We start from the raw sequence: 16,800 nt of genomic DNA, 5'->3' as shown, positions 1-16,800 counted from the left end.
TCGTAGCTACAGAAGTTGTAACTCCAGTTGCCAGATACAAGAAATATCTTCCTTATACTGTGCTGAGATAAAAACTTCAGTGCATATTAATAATTTGTTGTCCCCACTTCATAAACAAAACAAATCGGAGTAAAAAGTGGAGTGTCCAACATGTTAAGTAAATGGCCACCGTGTTCGCAAATAATTTTAGAATATTCCGATGAAATAACGCGGTCGCTTTTGATTATATCGCGCCAATCATGGGTTAATTCGTGCATAAAATCACACGGGAACACTCGGGTATGGGCGAGAGGGGGGAGACGGGTGGCCGAAGTGGGAGAATGAAATATGCACGGAAACGTAGCCCTGTGTGTCGCACACTCGACGCGTCGATGCGATGTTTTAATTAACGGTTAATTCGCGAAGTTTAGCGAGCGCGATTGATGTCTTCGGCCGCATTGATCATTATAATCAACATCAATTTCGACGGCTGTTTATTCACGTAATTTGCAAGACACGATATGTATTCGAGTTCACCAGTCGACTGCCCTCGGCTGCCGCCGGTCCGTTTTTGTGTCCGCCCGTAATGAACATCGCTTTCCGGTCGGCCGAAAACGGTTTGCTCCAATTAAACGGGAAATTTTCGGGCTAGCTGTTAGCCAGATAGAAGTTAATTGTAACCCGAACAGGCCGTGTTATGACAATCGATGATTTAAATATCGCGATATTAAATTATATTCGAGATCAATTATACGTCCTAAATGACAGTCGCATTGTATCGTCAAATTTATTATCCCGGTCGCTCGTAATTAATTCTTTATTATGTCCGAGCGGCACAAAAGGTCAGGAACCCGTTTGGAGATTCTTGCATTCTTGCGTCTTATAATGAGGTCTCAAGTCTCAAAGCTCTGCACCAAAGTCACGGTTTATTTTTAAGGCTACAGGATTCTCTCCTGAGGAATAGTACAGATTCCATTGCCATTGCATCTCTAATCATTCCAGGGTCTTGCACTCTTCAAACTCGCCATTGTCAAACTTGATACCATTGGGTGCCCTGGACTCTTTTCCAATTGTATGCCTTATTAATTTTTTAATGAACAAAATCATCTAAATTTTGTATTAATAAATATATATACATACATACTTATAATTATACTAATGCTCTTTGTAAAAGATTCACCAGCTCATATAAGTACATTTATGACAATTCATATCGTCTTATCACATTTTTTACTTATTTCGTTTATTGGAACACTCTAAGGCTCAAGGCTCCTTACTGTACTTCAAGTCGGGCAATTCTCCTCGGTTTCCCAAATTGTGACGAAATTCCCATAGGCACGGGGCGTAAGGCAATACGCAAAAGCACAGATTGCGCATTGACGTAAGACGCGAAGAAGGGAAACCGAAGAAAATGACGTGGTCGCGTGTGTGCCGGTGCGCAGCCAGTCTTACAAGCGGAGTGTACCGATATCAAAGCGTTACCCGTTTTATATCGGATTAGCGCTATTTTTATTCAAGGTATGCAGCGGTGGCGGCGGCAACGTCGCGTCGCTAGGGTTCGATAAGAGCGTAGGTATAGCAGTTAATTATATCAGTGCCCCATTAGCGTGCCAGTATACCACGAGATTGCGATGGCTTTTTATACACTTTCTGCGAGAGTTTGCCGTTACCACGCATACGTTCTCCCTTCCTCCCTCCCACTCTCTCTCTCTCTCTTTCTTTCTTTCTCTCACTTTTCCTCTATGTATGTAATAAGTACGTAGACGCTAATGTGTAACGTGTGCGTGCGTGTTGCTGCCTTTTTTCCACCTGGTGGTCTATGCAGCGGAGGAACGGCTAGCGCAAGCAAAGCGCCGCCACCGCCTTGGACCGCGCGCAGACCTCTGCGTAAATACGGGCCAGTAATTACGTTGCTGCAGGGAAATTACCAGTTACCGGGTTGCCGTTGAATTTTATCCAATTAGGGGATTGCTTCGACCACCGTCAGACCCTCTTGGTAATGCTCACCCGAAAAAGAGGCCTCTCGTCACAGCTCCTACCCTTCCTTCCTTCCTTCCTTCCTTCCTTCCTTCCTTCCTTCCTTCCTTCCTCCTTCTTCTTCTTGTGTCTCCAATTCATTCGACAGGATGTTCTTTAACCACCGGCTGGCCGAGGTTTCCTTCGGACGAAGCCCGAGAGGTTCCTTTAAAACGCTCTTTCACTTGTTTTGCCTAATTACCGACTATCCGAAAAATATGTTCACTCGCCGACAGCAACGGAACAGGTTTACCGTTTGTTCTTGTACGAGCCAAGTTCTAGAGTAGATGGAATGCATGAATTGCGCTGCGCGTGAATGAAATTTCGAAGAATCACGACGTCTTCTTGAATGGAGACGAAGGAAAGTACGACGCGATGCGACGGAACGGAAGAGCGTGAAACGTCAGGTGTTGGAGACGTTGTTACGTCGTTAACAACGACCACGACCACGACGGTCTCGTAAGTTGAAAAGAACTCGACGCGCGCGTTAGATAAGCAAGGGAACGAGCGACCCTGACATAGACGCAATCGATTCCGCGAAGTTAGCCGCGCCGCGCCTCGCCACGCTGCTGCCGAGTAGCCACCGTGTGTCTAGCTAGTCAATGACGCTCCTAGTTCCACCGTTCGCCCGTTCGGTTCGTTATTATATTTATAGCGCGTTCGCGCAGTGATCGACGTCTCAGGGTTGAATGCAGTTCGTCCGGGAAACAGTGAGGAGAAACTAAACGGACGAGAGGAAAAAAAGTAATGACAATACCAGGCGCGCTGAGGAAAGGCTGATCGACAAGGAGATCATAATTTATCAGACGCGTTATTGGCTTTCGATTAATTAACGGGTCAGCTCGAACATTTTTTTCCGTCGATCTGTCTATATCTTTTTAAACGAATCCCATCCGTTTTCGTATTTACTAACGCTATGGTTGGAACTGATTTTTAAATAATAATAGAGCTGAAGAAAGTTTCTTTGGAAAAGCTAAGGAATTAAATTGTTGTCCGTGTTTATATAAAATAAAATTCTACTAGAATGTAGGTATATCTGCCAAATTAATTCAGAAAATGAATTTGAGTGATTAACAGGTATATTTTTTTTTATACAATCGTGCATAGTTCGTTTGCTCATTGGACAGAGTAGTTTTTGGACGGCAGGAAGGGAAAGATGGTGCGAAGGAGATACGGATCACGCGAGTCGGCCTTTTGACGACGCCGAAAAGTCCGTCGACCCTCGTTGTTCCGCCATTTCGCCTAACTTTCAGCCGGGGCCCTCGCTCGCGCTTAGCCGCGCGCCATGGAAGCATTACCTTAATGCGACCCAGAAAGCTCTTTTATTACACCGCCCGTACTCAGGCGCACACATTACGCCGCACCGCTCTGCTCCGGTCGGCCGAATGCCTCGTTGCACGCACACACGCGCACAAACGCCCCCGCGCTGCTTCTGATCCTATTGCCACGCCGGATTGAGAAAAGGGTAAGCGGCGAGAGAGAGAAAGCGCCGTTCTTTCTGCTCTTCAATCGGCGAACGTCGTTTTTTCGGAGCTCTAATGTCTTTCGCCGTGATTAATCCTTTTTTCTTCCCGGTTCTTTAAGCATCGCGCGGAAATGATTATTCATTTGAAGTATTACGCCGAATCTGGGAAAGCGACGACGGTGGTTGATGAGACTCTTCGAAGTTAAACGCCTTCTGGAATCTTTTGATGAAGTAGTAAATCGGTGACAAAGTGGAGACAGAATTCAATTGTAAAATAGATAATTCGTACATTTTCAGCAGCGACAGAAAGTTATCTTAATTTAAAAATCGTAATACCTCTCTATGTCAGTCCACAAAGGGAACGCTATATACTGAGCTTTCAAGTACCTTCTCTCGTCTCAAGGAGTCAATATAATCGTACTTTGCGTAAAACTCGTAACGCCGAGTGATCCCTTTTTCGATGGAACGTAATGAAAAGCGTGTTATAGTTGAAAGTTGTTTGTCCTCGGTACTGCAATCGTTTAGAACGAATAGCCGCTTTAGCGGTAACGGCGAACGAACGATCAAGGACGCAGACGTTAGTCGCCGAGGGTGATGTCCTCGCCATTGATTGGCAGCCCTGGCCGCACTCTTGTCAAGGTTCCGCCACTCCGACGTATACCTTTCGTTGGGGATTACTTTTGAATCTCCAATTTTATCGTCTTTCAACATGCTTCTGACAATGCTCGATGAAATCCGTAATTAATAGGACTTTATCTTCGTACCGAGTGTAACAACTCTGTTTCGTTCGAATATTCGAGTGGTTTTCAATGCAATTCAAGTGGTTTTCAATGCAATTCATAAATAATTTTGTACGCAAGTGAAAAGAAAGTAATGATCGACAAATTTTATAAAACCGAAACGTGATTATGGGTCGACTTGATTGGCGAACGTGAAAGTAGAGATTACGAGGCGCGTTGACGATGTCGAGAGGTCAGAAATAGATTTAGAAAGTCGGAAGAAAGTTCTCGGTGTTTCCATTACTGATCAATGTGTCCTTATTCAGTTGTTTGACGTTTCCTTCGAAACGTCGTTTCATTTCCCAGCTATCGGTATCGCCGCCGTCATCGGGACAGACGTTGCAATGGACATTGTATCGAGATCTCCGACCGCGAGGTGTGCTCGCGAATCGATCTATTACAGCTTACTTTTCTCCGATAACTGCGTTAACCAGTTTTTCCGCTCTATCCCCCCGCCCTTCCGCAACGAGAAATTCAATCTCGGAGCGCCGCCGATACGAATCAAATTACAGACAATGCTCGGGGCATCATCTTTCGAATCCTTCTCTACCTTGTAACTAAAAGCTCTATCGAGTTCGATTTATTACATCGGGTTTTCAAACATCCATCGACGGTTAAACCGTATTACATGCTTCCTCGAGAATTCACGATTCTCCGCGTTCAACATATCGCCCCGTGTCTATTGTCCCCCGTTCTATTAACCTTTAAAGCTCCTCTTCAAACGAAATTACACATTCATTACTGATAAAGACCGTCTCCCTCGCGAGGTTTGCAAAAGGCAAAGAAACAACGCATCCGGCGATCTCGATAATCGACTGACGTGTGCCGAATAATGAACGCTTCATCGAGGTCACGATCTTGGGGAGCTACATTAGAACCACCGTCGGCACTTCGTATCGCTTTCTACTAACCCCACCTCCCTCCCTCCCTCTTTGTCTCATCCAGCTTTCAATTCCACCTTTTCCAGCCTCTCCTTCCGTCCGCGCCGGATCTCCGAACAAGAAATAAAAAACGGAGAAAACGGCTCGTACGGAAAGCAAAGAGGCGTTCCTCGATTGGATCTTGCGATCGATCGGCTCGTTCGCCGACAATGCCGAACATTCCCGCGTGCGACTGCGAATTATACTCATGGGCCGTGTGCGCCGCTGGACTGACCGAGTTTGCGTTGGTGTTGGAGGACCCATTGATTTCCTGGCCCATGTCAAGGCTGCACGCGAAGAACTCCCGTTCGCCTCCGACCACCCACAACCTCCGTCAACCCCCTTCGACCTCCCGCGACCCTCGATCCCCTCGCCGCGACGCACCCCGGCCCCTTCCTCCGGCCGACATCCACCCCGCGGAGCAGTAGTCAGCGACCAACGTTTCGCTTCATGCCATGCCGACTCTTTCCGTTCCTACTTTCGCCTCTCCTTTCTCTGTTCAGCCTCGCGCCGCGACCCTCGTCCTCTCCTTCCTCGTTCACATTCTCGCCAGGGACGAATGCACCGCGCGCACTCGTTCCGTCTGCCGCGGAACGTACTCACCCGCACTCCGGTATCGTTATTTCCGAGCGATTTTCGTTCTTTGACTGCTATATTCTTTCGCAAAATGTTCATCTTCAGATTCGCAGACGGGCTTTAGTGCGACTCGAGAGATCTTGGATTTAATTTCTTGGCAGCGAGGGTCCCTCGGAAAGTAAAGATTTTTCACACAGACAGTCATTAAAAATAGGAGCTTAGTATCCTTCGGTTTCGTAAATAAGTTATCTTGCATGGTAGATAACAGACAATGTCTATGATCTTGTTTTACAGTTTCATATAATATTTGTGTTACGTTAAATACAGCTCGACGTATTGAGTTATGATAAAACAAATGGAGTACGTATGTCGAATGGATATAATAATAACAATGTTATCTGTGGCCATGCATTATTTATTTTATTATCATGTATAATTACCCACTACCGTAACTAACAGTACTGTTATTTAATCCATTATAATTGCCCACAAACAGGGATTATACCTAGAGTGACATAATTTTCAAATGACGGTGGGTAATAAAATTGGCTGCAATCTGGGCATTAACTTGAGAGTAATTCAAAAGTACGGACGCTGTCACGAGACGGTCGCGGGCTCGCCTGCAAGAGGGAACGACCGCAATTAATCGTTTCGCCTGTGCACGAATTTACGAGCTCGAAGCTCGTGTACGAAAATCTCAGAACCAGGGGATGTCTTGGTATCGCGTGACCATCGGCGCGTCCGTCGTGTCTCGCGCTCGACGATCCTAACCGATCTCTCATAATTTTTAAACGGTGTTATTAACGTTCGTTGATTTTTCTACAGCAAGTGTTCATTTCACGTATAAAACGTCGTTACAAAACTTCGAAGGCTTCGTAAGAAAAATAAGAAACTTCGAAATTTACAATGTAACGATTTAATTAGTCCTTCTCTATTTTAATTGGGAGAGACGCTTATGACTGTCGCAGTACATGATGAATAATTTATTCGAACGTTTAACTTTTCTCTTTTAGCGAAAAAGGATTAACAAGAATTATTTCTGTCATGAACTCAATTAAATGCTTGTGTGTGAGTGCGTGCGTTAAAGCCGGAGTATCGAGCACTGTTGTGCTGCTGAGAGGATGGTAGAGTTCTTAAGGGAGATCAGTGTACGCTGGATGGAAGTTTTAGAGAGAATAGAGAACGTGGCGGAAGTTTTAGAACTGAAGAGGGAGCACTTGAAGAGATTAGGGTAGAGGAATTTTACTATAGCTATATAAAAGGGATCTGTTTTGTTTGCAATTACTTTGCTAATAACGTTTACACGCTAGAGTTCACGCTCGTTTCCGTGGAATTTGCACGAACTATTCTATGCAGCTTTCTTAATTGATCACCCGATGCGATAAGTTTAAAGACTAAGAAAGTTTTCGTTCATGCATCGTGCTGAAGAAAAATAATACAGCATACTTTTCTCAAAAACAGATCTTAATAAATCATTTAAAATCTAGTTGGTATTTATTCCTGTAATTAGGCACTTTGAATTTCTTAAAAGTTAGTGAAATGATACGACCTCATTGAACGTGGAAGCGGTTGAATAATTGAATAAAGCTGGAAAGACGTTAGGTTCGAATCAGTTGGCTCGTAGGACGATTAGCATCGATCTCTGGCAATGATTTCCCGTAGATCACGTTACACCGCGCTGCCGTGGAATATGTAATTTGCGGCAGGGCGATGGTATATACGTCGAGCCTGGTTTGGTCGAACCGCAGCGCCGGATATTGCAGTCACTGAAGAATATTTGATTTCCACGTAACTGGGAAGGTTCGTTCATTGATCCGGATGATGCTGACTTCACGATAGACCGTGAACGGTTTCACCTATCGTCATCGATGCACCGACAGTGTATTCCATTGTCATACATGCTTTATAACCAGACTGTGGATTTCTATGCAAAATAAATAATTTCTTATGTCAGTGTAGAAAAAAATCAGATATAAATAGGAATGTCTTTTGTATTTTATAAATCATAATATGCATTTCACTTTTGATATTTTCTGCGATTTTTCAATAAATGCATGAAATCCGCAGTTAATTATAACATTGCGCATTCTTCTGGTTAATTCATTACCGCATAAAGAGAATATAATTGAGCATCGTGTTCAAGCACTACGTACGAAGTATTAATTGCCACGGGAAAAACGCTGATCACCAATACAAGATCGGCGTTGAATCAGTGGAAAGTAACGTCCGACTCGCAAAGTTAATCCCGGTTGCCTCTTCGTGTTTCCGGCGTTGTTTCAAAATCATAATTAACAGAGTCTAAATAAATGAAGTTGGAGAGTTAATAATGCGCATTATAAACGGGGCATTCAGCGAGCCGGCGGCTTTTCAGCGACGTACACGAGTGTCGTTTGGTCGTTTCTAATTAATTCTTCAAACGGTTCTTGCACAATACTGAGGTCGGCCGCGATATTTGCAAGCGTTTCCATTGTTTTCACTCTTTTTTTTTTTTCCTTCCAGTCTCCGGGTCTGTCCAACGCCGCTGTTTCTTTCGCTCCGCAGCGCCTTTGCGGCGTGTTTTTCCTCCCTTCCCCGTCCGCGAAAAGAAATCACATTAAAGAAGATAAACGGAAACTTCAGAATTAATGCTGTATCGTAGTCGGAAATCATTACAGCGAGCACCCCGCTGGCTACGTGTAGTTTCATCAATCACTCTCGTATGCGCGCATTAATAATCGTTCACTATTAAATATGGATTCGTTGTTTGCCGCCCGTTTATTTCTCCACCCCTCCTTGGTGTCCCCCTTTCGCGTCAAGTTTTGCCCCTACGCTTCCGCTCCCGTTCAATACTAATCGCTGCGCGACCCAAAATCTTGTTCCTCTCATACTTCTACAATTTTTCTTCCTCAAGATTAAATAACCATCACATGAAAACCAATATTTTATGATATATCTTCGAATTTCCACTTTGGTTATTTTGACGTGTACTTAAATTTATAAAATGGAATTCCCAATCTCGATTAACATATCAGAACAAAAGTTGGGTTTTAAATTTTATTTCTTCCCCTGAATATTTATCTATTAATCCCTTGAACGACAATTTATTTTCAGTCAGCACTTGAAAAAGAGGAAAGTTTATGACGAGCTGGTCTCGTCATTTCCATTCAAGGGGTTAATATAAATATCATGTTTTCTCCCTCACAATGATTCCGTTGGAATAATATAATTAAAATTTCTAATATGGTTTCTTAATTTGGTTCAGCAGTATATTACACACACTTGAACGTGTTCCGCCTGTTCGCGCCGGGACGGTCAATGGGCTAATCGGGCCACCAATTAGCCGGCGCGGAATAAACACGGTCGCACGCGCGTTTTAAATGTTTTAAAAGCTGCGTGGCGACTGGTATGCGGCCCCAAGTTACACGCCTGTATTAACCCGCGTGAATCATGAAATTCGCGCGGATTTACCGCGCGCTCGCAATATCGCAATCGAATCCTATCCATTAGTGTCATTGATAATTAACAACGGGCCGCTGATTTCCAGTTACTTGCCGACCAACGACTGCGTATATATGCGCGCGAAATTGCGTTCGGCCGAATTCCAATTTTCGTTTGTCCCCCCGACCGCCGTTTTATCGCGCCGCGGAATCACAGGGCTTTTTCGCGAATCAACTTTTTCCCGTTGTCTCTTTTGTGTACTTTTTGTGTCGCATTTTTATGGAAAAAAAAAAAAAAAAAAAAACAGAACGGAGAATTTGACACAGAAAATCCTGATGGAACGGGATGGAAACGTGCAGCGACGTTCTCGAAGGCTTAAAAGGCATAACTCTCGATACCCTTGCTTACCCGTTCATGCTCGAGTAAAGGCGCTTTGCGCGCTCCGGTCTGCACGGCTTCTTTCAGACCGTCGGCCAGTAAATTCACTCTGTGCGAAGTCCGACATTGTTGCGTGTAATTGTTTTCGTCCGTAACTATTTGCACATTCGGTTACAACGGAGCTTTACTGTCAATCACTACGTGGACCAACGTAAACAGGGGAACAAAGCACACGAAATACAATTTAAACTGACGAGTATTAGCATTTTACTAATTGTCAGTACGTCGTACCGAAGAATATATAGAATCGGCGAATTCAAATTAGGATTCCGGCATAGAGAAAATAACTGTAATAATAGATTACGTAAATAGACATGTTTTAATAATTGATTTAATTTATTGTTGTTTCGTTCAAATACGCGAGAGAGAAAAATTTGTCGAGAGGCGAAGAAAAACGGTTACGTTTGTGTAAGTTAGTAGGGGCGCATTGAAAGACTGAAGAGGATGGTTTCGAATAGTATCTCCAGCGAATGGCTTAACCAGTTTACAAGTACGTCGGCCATTGAGCCTAGGGAAGTATCGCAAAATTACAAAGTCGAAGCTCGCGAGGCTACGTAGACCAACTCCGGTGCGCGTGCCTCAAAATTGGGATTTCTTTTCAGAAGTTATGCTCTTCAACCGTCAGTCATTGTGTCTACCGAAAAGAGGAGAAGAAAAAAAGCCAGGAGAAGAAAGGGGGAGGGGGAAAGAGAGAGGAAAGGATGGAAAAAACGCGAGGCAGCCTGTGTAACTGTATAAGGGAGCACGAGGGAGGAAAAAGAGGAGAATCAGTTCGTCGTGGTCGTCGTCGTCGACGTCGTCGCAAAGTGCGCGCGTTTTAAAGATCGACGGAAAGTGGGTCAGACGAAGCCGAATGACTTGGCACGTTTTCTCTCGTTTCCGCGGTAGACGATTCTCTCCGCTTTCACGGCAAAAACACGACCATTCGCGACCGCACGAGTATCCGCGGCGCGGCGTTTTCAATTCCTGTTAGCTGCCGCAGCACGCGGCCCTTACGACCACGGAAGACCGGTTTCATGGAGAATCCCGTCCGAGGGAAGAGAGGACGCGTCGCACCCACCGCCGGTTAACGACATCACCATTATCCGCCGCGAGCGGTGCTCCAAGATCAGAGACCCTCTGATCTTCGACACCCACGCGCTTCTGGACTCTTGCTTTGTCGCGTCCATCGCTAGACCGAGCTGAACCTCCGCGAATGCGTTCCGCGAGTAATCCCGTTCCACTCGAGCATTCAATTGCTCGCAACGTTTATTCTTTAATTACTCTTTCCTCTCTCAAAAGAATAAATTCCCCGCATTGAATATTATCAGTGCGTTTACGTGTTTGTATTCCACGATTCCGAGCACTCGGAGATAGAAGATTTTGCTTCGGCATAAAAAAAAAAAAGATCGTGGGAAGACATTTAAAATTGTGACCTCGAATGCCCGAAAGGGAATGAGTAGCGGAAAGCGGGGAGCGACACAGAGCGATGGACGTCCGTTTAGCCCGAAGCTTCGTGCCGCTCGAAGAAACGTTGTTTCGTATTCCTTGTGCACGTGAAACCCATTTTAGACTCGTTTCAATCATGAAATCGGGGACGTGTTCGAGCATGGAACGCTGAAATGCTGACCCGTGCGCCCTTATGGATCTTTGACCGGTATGCTTGCGAAGCGGGTCTCGTTCAGATGGAAAAAGAAGAAAACGTCAATGAATGTGATGGTGAGAAAATACTGTTCCAGCTCGAGTTCTGTCCGGGTGGTCGAAATTGGAGAATGAGATACGGGAGCGGGATCCGAAAGGACAGGAGCAGGATCGCAAAAAGGAGGGAAGATATGGAAGGGGCGTGGAAGGCGAAGGACAAGTCGGAAAAGGGTTGTTCCTCTGCTCTGAGAAAAAGAGAGCTGATACGTGTCGGGTGGTCCAGGAGCGAGGCTGACGTGCAACGAAGGAGAAGCGGGAGTTAGCAGGCGGTGGTGGTAACGACAGCGGTGCGAGAGGGTGGCAGCGTAGGAGGATTTGGAGCTCTGCCACGTCGGGAGCACCCTCTTGCTCGAGTGCTCTACTGCGATCACCGATACCACACTACAGAACGTCCGCGGTTGGTACTCGTAGGGGTTTGGAGGAGGCTACAGAGAGGCACGGCCCTCGAAGAGAAAACAGGTGGAACGACCAGAGCCGTGAGCTCGCTGGGGAGGAGAGCGTAAATATTGATAATCCCTTCGACTATACCTAACTACCCTCTTCCGCCCTCTTCCTGGATTAGATTGCAGTCGCCGACGCGGCTCGTCGGACCGAAATCGTTGCGAACGCCTCCGAAGTCCGCCTCCCTCGCTAAAGTTAATATCGCCGTCGATTGAACGAGGATTTTGTTGATGCGATTTTCTGTAAACACTCGATACACAGAGGATATACAGGATGGCAATAGGATTCCGACGTAATTGGATGAGCGGCTGTACGTTGGCCAAAGATACGGCTTTCCATTCCGGGATTTAGTTCCGCTGTTCCCTCGAAAATACTTCCTGATTTGTCCTTCCCCTCTTTTTCCCCAATTCCTCTCAGCCCTAAACAAATCGCTCCTACCGATGATATACTAATAATGGTCGGATTCACTCGTATATAAAATTACTTGCAACGTCAGGCAAGATTTACTGTCCGGGAGCTGGCCGCCTCGCGTCCGAGTAAACAAATAAATAATTCCTTATCGAACTAAAAATTCCCAGCGTCAGTTATTTGACATGAAAATTAATTGAACTTTGTTACCAAAGAGCATTCAAGTCATTAATCACATTCTTTTATCTGCCTCTATCCCCCGGACATATTTCAGGATTATAATCCAGATCCTGGCAACAATTTATGAACAATACCTTTCGGCAAGAAATTACGCGAAAGAAACGACCTCACTAAAAATTTCACGCCACCCCCGCCCGGTGACGGTGCAGTTCGTCAGAAATCTGTTATTGTAATCGATTAAGCTGTCACTGAGAGCTGCGGCGGGTGATAAGTAAACGTATTAAACATTGTCAGAAAATAGCGCTCGATATCCAGCCGCTCGGTTTGCAGGAACGGTCGCAGATTACACACATGTGACGCAGAGGAGCGGAGCGGATCGCGCGTTAATGCAAGAAGGGATGATCCGGTACAACTAATTTCAGTTTCGCCATTGTTCTCGCTGCTGCCGTTACTCTTAAGACACTGTCTGTGAACCGACTAAACCTTCCTACGTTGCCCGCGCGCGCACACACACACGCACGCAGCTAACGATTGCGTATTTATTAACCAAATGTACATTCCGTTCGGTAGTTAAACGTTACAAAGCCAGTCTTATGCCGCATTTACGTTCCCAGGACCGTTGATCGTGTTGCAAACCCCATTGTTATCCCCGTTTTAGTGTGCTCGTTCTACTTGGAGTTCCGTAATCTCATATTGCGAGTTACAGAGTAAGATACTTTTCATAATACATACCATTGGCTATATAACCAATGCTGCGCGTGTAAAAGTTTTCATTACGAAGTGGATCGTTTGCGTTTTAATATTTTTAAAGGGAGGTAGGAATTGCGATGCACATACCTCGCGTGGTAAAAAAAAAGGGAAACCCGGTGTCCATTAATTACAGGAGAACAGATGCGGCGATCGACAGGGTAATTGTCGTTTGACAAATGAACTTTTTAACGTAATAGACGAACGCGGCCGCGGCTCGTCCATTAAAGCGCGAGACGACGACGAGGCGCGACGCCTCGCGTCGCCGTCGTCTTCGAGTCACGAGGGGTGGCGTCATTGTGATCATTGAAAGAGCTTCTGCGGCCGGCTCGATGTGTCGTACGTCTGGGTATACAACGTGGCCTGAGTGTTTCCGTTCATTTACATACAATCACGAACGTGTGTCCAGACGGCGAAGAAGGCTGTACAACCTCTCGGCTACGTGTAAGTGTATATACTATATTGTTGGCCGTGCCATGTCGAAGATAGATGCCCCGCGTATGCACGGTCTCGCACGTGGACTTGAAATCCGCATGCACGTATTCAGATTCGGGGGCCGGATGATACGAAAATGCGAACATAGTATTGAACGCGAACGCGACGCGGGTAGAGACCGGGCGCGGGGAGGGGGGGAGAAGAAGGGGGATGGGGCGCGTTAACGCGATAGAGATAGGCGTTCGTTTTTCATCCCTGTATGGTGCCCATTATAGCCCGTTTATCGACCAATTTCGCGTGCTCCGATAGGTCTGCATGCACCGGCTCCCCACAGGCGAAACACGTAATCGAGATATAGGATTATGGATCATTAATTAAATCCTTGCGCCTAGCTCGCGCCGTAGAATCAGCTGCGAGGCTATCGATTGCCAGCGTGGTATTCTAGGCACATTAGGCTTCGTCGATTAACTTCGACTCCGCGTGTCCGTCCGAGGTCACGACAAGGTACATACAGTGCGAGAGACAGAGAGAGAGAGCGAGAGAGAGCGAGAGAGAGAGAGAGAGGGGTGGGGGCAGGAATTGTTCCCGAAGAGTTTGCCGAGGAACTCGAGTTACCGAGTTCGTGAGTTCGCTTAATGTGCGCGCGTGACTACTCTGTCTCTTCGCCGTGCGAGTCTACCTGTACATCAACTTCGGCCGATTCGACGTGGAAACGGCGGAAAGTTCAAAGAGACCTTCGCACACACGCGGACGGCAAGTCCGCAAACAGTTTCAGTGGCTATCGATTCACAGATGTGCTTGGCTACGTTTCTAGCGTGTAAATTCCGGGGCCAAACATTGCGCCCGGATTTCTCTATTACGCATCCGTGTCATCGACGCGTACGTTTACTGTTTTTCGTGAACAGTTCGCCTGAGTTATCAGTCTTCCAAACATGAAACGTGCCTAGCGTCCGGCGGGTACTAGAACGTAACGCATCGAGTGATAAGCTAGAAGGGACGAAAGATAAATTGTTCGTGGGTACTTACGCAGCTTGCGCGAACGGAGCACGATGCGTGGCGGGCAGCAACGCGATCGTGGCCGCGAGGAGGGCGAAGCTCCAGGAGGCGGCGTGGAAGGACATCATATTATCCGGGGTACGAAACGGGTTGTCGACGTTCATGGAGAAATCACGTAGCGTGGCCGTTTCACGATCACGACGACGACAACGACAAGGATGTCGGCGAGGACGTCAGCGGGTGTCCTGAGGCGTTGTTACCTGGCGCGTTGACCCGGCGCCTCTCTGCGTGCCGTCCGCGTCTCACCCTCCCCCCTTATACCACCTCCTCCTCCTCCTCCTCCACCACGTCCACCCTCCCTCCAACCTTCCAACCACCCGCCCCGCCCTCCAACCTCCGTCTTGCTCTCACTGTCTGCTTTTATCTCCTCCCGTTTTCCTCGTACTTTTTCCCCTTTACATCCACTTTCTATTACTTCGGGCCAGGTCTGTCCGGTAATGTCAGCTACTACTTGAAATTTCACCCAGATCTGTTTTCGGCTTCACTGACACTCGCGTTCGACGTTCCCCCCGGAAACACTGTGATCGCAGCTGAAAACCGTATCACCTTCACAACGATCTCCTTTTCCTCGCGACCGAGCTTCGAGAGACCGGTATCTCGTCGAGCTCTCTCACGCGGGGAGTGCTCTCTCACCGCTCTGTCACTCGCGATGACGACGAGATCACAACGAGATATTTACTTTTCCCTTTCTATGCACGATCTTCTTTACTCCTCCCTGTCTGGCCTCGATTCGACAGAATACGGCCTCACAGATTAAGTATATACGTTCGATTATTTAACCGTGCCACGAGCGTTCGCTATCTTGCCAGCTCACTGGTCCGATGCGTGCATAGTCCCGGGTCGATTTCCTCGATGTTACCACCGATACGTCTGATATCTCTGACAGATCCACCACGTAAGGCGCTTTGTTCACTGAATCGCGCGAGATTCCGTCACGAGCTTCCGCGAGGCACTGGTTCTCCTCACTCGCTCACGCCTCTCGCTTTTTTCTGCTCGGCGATCGGACGAGACGAGGCGAGCTTCTCATCGCACCGTTTTCAATTCACCTGGATAAGGAGGATCGGGAGAGCGTTACTGGGGAGTAGGGAACGAGCAAGGGATTCGTGTGGAGAAGGGAGATAGCGGCGAGATCCTCTTCGAAGAGAATCCTCTCTTCCGTTCGGTTCGTTCTACAAACACGGATCCGCCTGGCTGTACGAGATGTCCTGCCGTAGGCTCCGCTTCCTAGGGATCCTTCCTTCGACGATGGACATTCTTCACGCTTCTCCGCTCCTCGCTCTCTCGTTCGCTCTCGCACTTTCGCTCGCTCTCGCACTCTCTCTCGCTCTCTTCTCACGGGGACACTCGGTCAGCACCCGCGCTACACCGCTACGCGCTCGGGAGTGGCGGCTCTCGCGTCTAGCCCGGCCGTACCAGCGCGCACGCGCCCTTCCGCTCTCTCTTCTTGCCTGCTTCTATCTGCCTATATATCTACCTATATCTACCCTCTACCTGCCTGCCTGCCCGCCCGCCCGTCTACCTGATTCTCCTGCATGCTTGTCTTACTCTTTCGTCCCTGATTAGCCCTCGCCGTACCTGCCTGCTTCCGAACCGCCAAGGATGCTTTTCCACCCCCGGCTACTACTGCCTATTTCGTTGTAACTTTCTCTCCCGCGATATCGCGTTCCGCCCTCATTGGAACGTAGCCTCCTTTGGTTTCTTTGATTCAGCATTCCAAACTTCGTAACGAACGACACCGGGAACGATCTTCTCTTCTTTTTTTTCTAATTATTTTCCCATTTTTTATCTGTTTGACTCGCTGCTCATTCTTTCGTTTATCGCCGCACGAATGTTTAACCCCGAGGTCCGGATGCGTCCCCTCGTTTTCGTTTTGTACTACTGATTCGATTCTCTCTCGTTCGCTTGGTTTTCAAACATCCCAGCAGGAGAGTTTTTAGTTATATCTTCTCGATGTTTATGTTACTTGGAGATTCTCTTTAAGTTTTACGATTACAGAGATGGTTGTTCTTTTAGGATAAAAAATTTACTCATCCACACAAGCTACGCTCGTCCATTCCTTCGTTCCACGGTTTATAAATTACTCATCCTTTTGTTCGTGACGTATTGAACGTTTTCAATGCGTCTGTTGACTTTCGCTTGCTTTCTTCGTCGACTTTTATATGTTCTGTTAAGAATGTGTTGGCTATACAGTCAATCCCATAAGTTTATGTAACCTTAGAAAACCGCATTTCCTATAATTAAAAATAGTGCATTCTTCTTCTAA

The 16,800-nt window shown here is 46.8% G+C and overlaps 1 protein-coding gene across 11 annotated transcripts in view; it reads right to left on the bottom strand.

The window, feature by feature from the left end:
• Nucleotides 1-14,791, bottom strand: part of Rdl (Resistant to dieldrin) — a 79,011-nt gene extending 64,220 nt beyond the window's left edge. For all 11 annotated transcript variants that reach the window (XM_026817414.1, XM_026817412.1, XM_026817413.1 and 8 more), the window contains exon 1: nucleotides 14,508-14,791. In XM_026817414.1, coding sequence (XP_026673215.1) covers nucleotides 14,508-14,641 — 134 coding nt within the window. In that variant the 5' untranslated portion in view covers nucleotides 14,642-14,791. The remainder of the gene's footprint in view (nucleotides 1-14,507) is intronic.
• Between the last annotated feature and the right edge of the window lie 2,009 nt (nucleotides 14,792-16,800).

This window comes from Ceratina calcarata, unplaced genomic scaffold, assembly GCF_001652005.2.
Source record: "Ceratina calcarata isolate Rehan_Ccalc_2016 unplaced genomic scaffold, ASM165200v1 scaffold576.2, whole genome shotgun sequence".
In the NCBI taxonomy this organism is placed as follows: Eukaryota; Metazoa; Arthropoda; class Insecta; order Hymenoptera; family Apidae; genus Ceratina; species Ceratina calcarata.
Note: the sequence above shows the minus strand (reverse complement) of the source record. Positions and strands in the feature narration are given on the sequence as shown.